Source organism: Camelina sativa, chromosome 20 (assembly GCF_000633955.1).
Source record: "Camelina sativa cultivar DH55 chromosome 20, Cs, whole genome shotgun sequence".
In the NCBI taxonomy this organism is placed as follows: Eukaryota; Viridiplantae; Streptophyta; class Magnoliopsida; order Brassicales; family Brassicaceae; genus Camelina; species Camelina sativa.
In genome coordinates, this window is record NC_025704.1 from 9820781 (window position 1) to 9829295 (window position 8515).

Below are 8515 nucleotides of genomic sequence, written 5' to 3' on the forward strand. Positions count from 1 at the left end.
ACTATATATCAAAACTCAAAATGAGGATATATTGATTGCATGCTTATATGTAGATGACTTGATATTCACAGGCAACAATCCAAGTTTGTTTGAGTTCAAGATGGAGATGACACAGGAGTTCGAGATGACCGATATTGGATTGATGTCTTATTATCTTGGAATTGAAGTGAGACAAGAAGCCACTGGAATCTTCATTACTCAAGAAGGCTATGCTAAAGAAGTACTTAGAAGTTCAAGATGGAGGACTCAAATCCAGTATGCACGCCAATGGAATGTGGGGTCAAGTTATCAAGACATGAAGAAGGAGAGAATGTGGATCCAACACTCTTTAAGAGTTTGGTTGGAAGCCTGCGTTATTTAACGTGCACAAGACCTGACATCTTATATGCAGTTGGAGTTGTAAGCTGATACATGGAGCTTCCAACAACAACCCATTTCAAGGCAGCTAAGAGGATTCTTCGCTATATCAAAGGTACCATAAACTTTGGCTTGTATTACTCTGTTTCTGACGACTACAAGCTTGTGGGATATAGCGATAGCGATTGGGGAGGAGACGTAGATGATCGGAAAAGCACAAGTGGCTTTGTGTTTTTTATTGGAGATACAGTTTTCACATGGATGTCAAAGAAGCAACCAATTTTCACTCTTTCTACTTGTGAAGTGGAGTATGTTGCGGTTACTTCATGTACTTGTCATGCCATCTGGTTGCGGAACCTGTTAAAGGAATTGAGCTTGCCACAAGAGGAAGCGACGAAGATCTTTGTGGATAACAAGTCAGCAATAGCTTTGGCAAAAAATTCAGTCTTCCATGATCGAAGTAAGCACATTGACACTCGTTATCACTACATTAGAGAGTGTGTTACCAAGAGGGATGTGCAGTTGGAGTATGTGAAGACGAAAGATCAAGTAGCCGATATCTTCACCAAGCCACTTAAACGTGAAGATTTTATCAAGATGAGGAGTTTGCTTGGAATGACAAAATCAAGTTTAAGAGGGGGTGTTGAAGAGTAAACTTGATTTTGGATCAAGTAAATTATGTTTTGGGCTAAACCCAATACTTAACCCAAGTTCTAGAGTTTTCTCTAATATCTCCACCTCCTTCAACAAGTTCTAGAAGTTTATAGAGAATAAATATCTAGACATGCTCAGTGGCGGAGCCAGAATAATGGATCATGGGGGTCATGTATTGCTAATATGTAAAAATTATGAGAGCTTTTATTGAAAACTTGAAAGATTATATAAACACAAAAAAAAATGTATAGAAAAATAGAAAAAAGTTGTCAAAAAGGGTAGTAGAACCTAAAACATGGGTGTCAATTCACTAAAAACAAACCAAATTTACCATTATATAACATATATATAAGCCTAAATAAAAAATTTCATAAATTTTTTGGGTGTCAATTGACACCCCTCATCCTTCACTAGCTCCGCCACTGGACATGCTTATCTAGATATGTTCTAGATAATTATACTAAAATAATCTAGATAAAAAAGAATACTCTAGATTTAGGATAAAATATTGAAGATATTTTGTAATGTGGAGGTTATAAATACCTTCCTCCCCTTCTCTTTTGTAACTAAGAAAGTTATAAGAAGTTGCTAAGTTTTTCTAAAGTTGTTCCAAGTTCTTCTAAGCAACAATACCTTCTTCTTCCTACTCTTTTAAGTTCTTAAACTCTTTTCTCTATCACTCTAAATAAACCCTCATCCCAACAGAGAGGTCTGTTATCAGGTCGAGGACGAGGTTGACCGGAGATTTTGTGGCGGAGCCGATGTTTAAAGTGGTGTAGAATTGTTTGGTGGGTTCGTGTTTGGTGATGGGAAGGAGGTATTGGGCATTTAGATTTAGAGTTAGGGAGGCTACAATGTAGAGGAAGACAAGGAAGCGAGTCACCCCAAACATCTTTGTTTTCTAGATTTTTCTTGTGTAAATGAGATGAATGTGATGGTTTGTTGTCTTGATGATAGTATAGATGTCTGGTATTTATAGATGTAAACCACATCTCGGGTCTAAGGAAATGAAATACCAAAAATAGTACGGTTAATAGTTCTTCTTTAATAAAACTGTAGTATTGTTTTATACATGAGAGTACGAGACTTGAGATTGGCATTAAGATTTGTTGTCTAGAATCAAAAACGCTCACTTTTACAAAATGATATTATTCCCTCTTTTCCCAATTAATCTGAATTTGAGGTTAATTGTTCACCTTTTTCTTTTTTTTCGTCGAAAATTTTGTTCAACTTTGATAATAGTTTTCTTTACATATATTTGAGCAGGTTAAAAATTCATTATTACTGATAAAAATAAAATATTATTATGATATTCAACACATTAGTTTAAGTTGTTCGTATAAACGAACACATCAATAACTGAAATCCAAATTATTTTGTAATTAACAAATTATATATGTTAATATTTCTTTCAAAATCATATGAAGTACAATCAAAAAAAAAATTTAAAAAATTCTTATTTTTAATTTCTTTTTACATTCCCTTTAATTTAACAGCAATTCTCATAAATACCACTAAAATAAGTTTTTTTCAAAAATACCACTTTTAGTTTTTTTTCCCAAAAATACCACTAAATTATATTTTTTTTCCAAAATACCACAAAATTGAACTAAATTTTTTATATTAATAACTAAGTCCTAAACACTAAACCCTACCCCCTAAAACTATACCCTAAATCTAAATTTGTCAACCCAAACCTAAAAAAAAAAATTGTACCCAATGAAAAATCAATTTTTTATGTTTATGATATTTTTGGAAAATAAAAATTAAGTGTGGTATTTTTGGAAAGAAAACTTGAATTGTTGTATTTTGAGGAATTTCTCTTAATTTGAGTTATGTTGCTAGGTTTAATTCTAATGATTTCATCTTTGTAGTCCAAGATACATTCAAAATGGAATATCAAATTGTTCTAATTATATAGAAAAAATGTTAAACTACAAAATTTGAATTAAATGAACACTATAATGATTTTTATATAACTATATGTTGGATCACAAAAACTAAAATGAGTATACTAAAAATGTATTACATACTTTTAGGAGGTTAGCGAGAGTGTTAAGAAAACATGATTCTATAATGTATTACAAAAATTTATATCGTTAAAATATTGCATACTTTTAAAAATAAAATAAATATACTGAATATGTAAGATATTATAAACATCCAAAAGTAAAGAATGAAATGGTTTCTTTAGCTTGTTTATTTTAGGAAAAATGACACCCACACCCACTTTCTCCTAAAGTATTGACACTTACACCCACTTTCTACTATCCATATACTTTTCTTATGTCAAATTACAACTTCCACCCTCTAACTAAACTAACCTTCTCTTTCTATTTTTTTTTTCATTCTCATCTCTCTCTCTAACTTTTCTCTTTCTATTCTAATATTTTTTTTCTTTAACATTTCTTTTTATTTTCATTACTAAATTTTAAGTTTAGTAACTTTAGTTGGTGATAAACATACTAAATTTTAAGTTTAGTAACTTTAGTTGTTGACAAACAAAAAAAGTTAACCTTATACCCTAAATCTTAAATCCTAACACCACATAGACACTANTCACTAAATCCATATAAGCCCAAAAACATCAACCTTATACCCTAAATCTTAAATCCTAAACCACCCTAAACTATGGTGATGTTTGAACATGCAACAAACTTGTCAATAAATTTCATCTGGATTGCTTGTCCACGCGGTCAGAGTTTGGTGGATAGGCTTAGAGATTAATAATGACCATGTTTATTGTGTAGTATGCTTCTAGTGACACTTCTAAGTTCTAATATCTCTAATTCTAGCTTAAAAGTAGTACAAAAACATTTGGCTAAAAGACATCTAAGTGGCTAAACTATAGTGATGTTTGAACATGCAACAAACTTGTCAATAAATTTCATCTGGATTGCTTGTCCACGCGGTCAGAGTTTGGTGGATAGGCTTAGAGATTAATAATGACCATGTTTATTGTGTAGTATGCTTCTAGTGACACTTCTAAGTTCTAATATCTCTAATTCTAGCTTAAAAGTAGTACAAAAACATTTGGCTAAAAGACATCTAAGTGGCTAAACTATAGTGATGTTTGAACATGCAACAAACTTGTCAATAAATTTCATCTGGATTGCTTGTCCACGCGGTCAGAGTTTGGTGGATAGGCTTAGAGATTAATAATGACCATGTTTATTGTGTAGTATGCTTCTAGTGACACTTCTAAGTTCTAATATCTCTAATTCTAGCTTAAAAGTAGTACAAAAACATTTGGCTAAAAGACATCTAAGTGGCTAAACTATAGTGATGTTTGAACATGCAACAAACTTGTCAATAAATTTCATCTGGATTGCTTGTCCACGCGGTCAGAGTTTGGTGGATAGGCTTAGAGATTAATAATGACCATGTTTATTGTGTAGTATGCTTCTAGTGACACTTCTAAGTTCTAATATCTCTAATTCTAGCTTAAAAGTAGTACAAAAACATTTGGCTAAAAGACATCTAAGTGGCTAAACTATAGTGATGTTTGAACATGCAACAAACTTGTCAATAAATTTCATCTGGATTGCTTGTCCACGCGGTCAGAGTTTGGTGGATAGGCTTAGAGATTAATAATGACCATGTTTATTGTGTAGTATGCTTCTAGTGACACTTCTAAGTTCTAATATACATACTTCTAGGTGAAAAATAGTACAAAAACATTTAGCTAAAAGAAATCTATGTGGCTAATTTATTTTGGACAAATTTCTGCTCATGTAAAGAATGAGCAAGATATTATATGATAAATATCCATAACTACTAATCCACATGATTGATATTCAATGTTCTAAATAAATCAATGTTGTTAATTTTTATTTTGTTTATTAACCTCTTATGAGTGTATATATTTCTGGACCAACACAAAATATGAAGCAAGGAGCTCATGGTAAATCTATCGAAAATTCATAAAAATATAATCTAAAAATTCATAAAAATATAGCAATATATTTTAGATTATATTTTTAAAACACAAAATATATTTTAGATTATATTTTTATATTTTATTTTGTAGTCTTTTGTATAATTGGTTCAATTTTTTAAAGTGGACATTTTTTAATCTGCATGATTTTACTTAAAACATCTTATATTTTAAAACGGAGAGTATATGATTATTGGACAGTATAGCTCCAAAAAATGAATACATAGATACACAATATTCAGTTCCCTAATTTGACTTCCTTGGTTTTTGTTATTGTTTGGTCATTAAGAGGAACGATCATGATACAAATGATTAGAAAATTATATTTTGGCTACAAGAAGTATTGCGAGGCAAATAAAAGACCAGAAAGAGAACTTGGAAGCTTCAAGATCAAACTCCATAATGACCAAACAATGGTAGTATTGCCAGAAGTATTGCGAGGCATACACAGTGGACTGTGGTAGTCTCTCACATGTGTTTTCAGCAATATAAAAATAAAAAATAATAAAAAGTAAAGGAGAGAGAGGAGAATTGTTCTCATTTTAAAACATTTGAGAACCTCTCGAGAGAGCTTTCACATTTGTCAACATGTAATTGGTTGTAATTTTTACTTTTTATCTAAAATTTAAATAAATAATAAATAAATAATAGATACTAAAATCATCTGAAAACCTCCGGTCACCATATTTATCGTCTTCATATTCAGTTATTCACAAATATTGGTCCTTCAAATATTTTATTCTTATTTTGAGAGTTTTTTAAGTTTGGTATGAGCATGGTCCCCTGGAAAAAATAATATTATTTTTAATTTAAAAATTTAATTATTTAAATAAATAAATAAAAACATATTAAAGTTTTAATTTAAATAAAACATATAACATTGACATTAGAAACATAAGAAAATTACAAAGTTACAAAAACTTGAAAAAAAACAAATTATACAATTAAAACATGAAAGATAAAAAACATAAACCATACAAACATCAAAGATAAAAACATACATTTTATTAAATTCATAGAATTTTTTTAATTAATCTTCATTATCTAGAAGATGTCCAACAAATATGTTCAATCAAATCTTTTTTTAACCGTTCATGGACTTTTTTATCCCGAATTTCTGTAAGACGAGTAATCGTAGTGCTCATATTGGAACCCAAACTGGCGGCACCGACGGTATATGTTTGATCCACATCTTTTCCGTGTTGAAATTCAGAAACAATGTTTCGGTAACTGTATGTTCCTCTTTCATCCTTGACAATCATATTATGGAGTATTATGCATGCTCTCATAACATTTGCTATTTTGTATTTATCCCATAAACGAGATGGATTTTTAATAACGGCGAATCTAGCTTGCAAGACTCCAAAGGCACGCTCAACATCTTTCCGCACAGTTTCTTGTTTTTTAGAGAAGAGAGAATTTTTCATACCTTGTGGTAGCCGGATAGATTGTATAAAAGTGCCCATTTGGGATAAATACCATCGGTGAGATAGTACGCCAAATTGTACTCCCTTCCATTGACAAAGTAGTTGACCTCCGGAGCTTTACCGTTGAGAATGTCATCAAAAACATTTGAACCATCTAGAATATTAAGATCGTTCATAGTACCTGGAGCTCCAAAAAAAGCATACCATATCCAGAGGTCGTAAGAAGCTACTGCCTCCAACACGATTGTTGGTTCTCCGGTTGATCGTGAATACATCCCTTTCCAAGCTGTTGGACAATTCTTCCACCCCCAATGCATACAGTCAATGCTCCCAACCATCCCGGGAAATCCATGTTTTTCATTTTCATAGAGTAGTCTTTCTAGGTCGTGGGGTCTGGGACGTCTTAGGTATTCATCGCCAAACAACTGGATTATCGCGGCGGTAAACTCGTGCAAACATTTCCGAGCTGTTGATCCACCAATTCGTACATACTCGTCAACTGTGTCGGACGAAGTACCATATGCCAATTGGCGAATTGCTGCAGTACATTTTTGTATAGGTGACAGACTAGCCCGACCGGTTGCATCCTGGGATTGACGGAAATACTCGACTTTGGTAGAGAGACGTTGCACAATACGCATGAACAATGGCCTATGCATGCGAAACCGTCGCCGGAATAAATACTCCGGGTATGTTGGAGTATCACTGAAATAATCATTCCAAATATTATTGTGGCCTTCTTCTCGGTTTCTTGGGATAAATATCTGTTTCTTTGGCTCTATTGGTTCTTGAATGAGATTAGAATCTGCATAATTATCAAAATATGCATCAAAATCATCATCCATANAAAAATCACACAATTAGAAACACAATCTATTATAGATTAATCATACAAAGTAGCATCTTAAGCCGAGTTGGTGAAACTAAAACATACAATCATAAAACGAAAATCATACAAAGTTAGATACTAAAACAGAAACAATTCGAACTTAGATACTACTAAAATCATACAAAGTTGCAACAACAAGTTGATCAGCTTAGAAATACTGAGCCACTATCTTATCCTTGATAAGTTGATCAGCTTNTGCCAAATTGATTACTTTTACATTTACCCGTGATACCAAATACGAAAAGATCCATGACACATTCACAATACACCAATAACTCGCATTGATCCGTGATACCAATATGCCAAAAAACTTACAATACGCCAATAACTCACATTGATCCGTGAGAGCTAACCAAAAACAAAAGCTACCAATACCATACCTACTATTGCTACCAAAGCTATCAATTCAAAACCAATTATAAACCTATTTCGGATCTTCCCTAGCTCAAACACTTCCTTCTCGATCCGTGATATTTTCTGCTCTGTTTCATCACTCATGTGTGATCCGTAGTCACTCGATAATGCTAAGTTATCTACCTTCAGAGACAACACTTCACATTGTCTGCCCATCTCTCTCATCTCCTCCATGACAGCTTCATCCCACCACTTGTGAATATGCATCTCTCCATCATCAATACTCCCACATGTGAAGAACCTGCATTAACATATATAATTAGCAATTTCAATTCATAAACAGTTTAAACAAACCAATATGAAGATTAGAGGGAGTCCCACACACCGTCTATTGTAACTTGTAGATAAGAGGGGCTGACCACCACAGTAGCAAACCTTCGGGAATCCGAACTCAACCTCAGGTTGAGGAGGGTAAACTCTCGCCTGAGCATTCATGAAACTACTCTCAGCCTCATCCATCCGAATCAAAGCTTCTATTTCCCTTTGTCAGTGTTGTTTGAGTATTGATCATATTGATCTGAGGAATCAGGCTGAGAGTAGCTGTAGTCTTGGCCCATCTGATTTATTTGAAACATATAGACATAGAGAAAAAAATCACACAATTAGAAACACAATCTATTATAGATTAATCATACAAAGTAGCATCTTAAGCCGAGTTGGTGAAACTAAAACATACAATCATAAAACGAAAATCATACAAAGTTAGATACTAAAACAGAAACAATTCGAACTTAGATACTACTAAAATCATACAAAGTTGCAACAACAAGTTGATCAGCTTAGAAATACTGAGCCACTATCTTATCCTTGATAAGTTGATCAGCTTCACTAAGTGGC

General features: G+C 32.7%; 1 protein-coding gene across 1 annotated transcript; it reads right to left on the minus strand.

The window, feature by feature from the left end:
- Positions 6372 to 8137, minus strand: LOC104772369. The gene is made up of 4 exons (XM_010496996.1): positions 8004 to 8137; positions 7645 to 7919; positions 6776 to 7180; positions 6372 to 6661 (listed from the first exon to the last, which is right to left on the minus strand). The coding sequence occupies exons 1-4, from the start codon at positions 8135 to 8137 to the stop codon at positions 6372 to 6374; spliced, it is 1104 nt and encodes a 367-aa protein (XP_010495298.1).

Bases quoted from the DNA above. Each gene is read 5' to 3' on its own strand.
- LOC104772369 (XM_010496996.1), bottom strand. From the start codon at position 8,137: ATGGATGAGGCTGAGAGTAGTTTCATGAATGCTCAGGCGAGAGTTTAC. The intron at 7,920-8,003 runs GTGTGTGGGACT...ATGTTAATGCAG, and splicing joins TCTACAAGTTACAATAGACG to GTTCTTCACATGTGGGAGTA. The intron at 7,181-7,644 runs GTATGGTATTGG...ATAATTATGCAG, and splicing joins AGCTTTGGTAGCAATAGTAG to ATTCTAATCTCATTCAAGAA.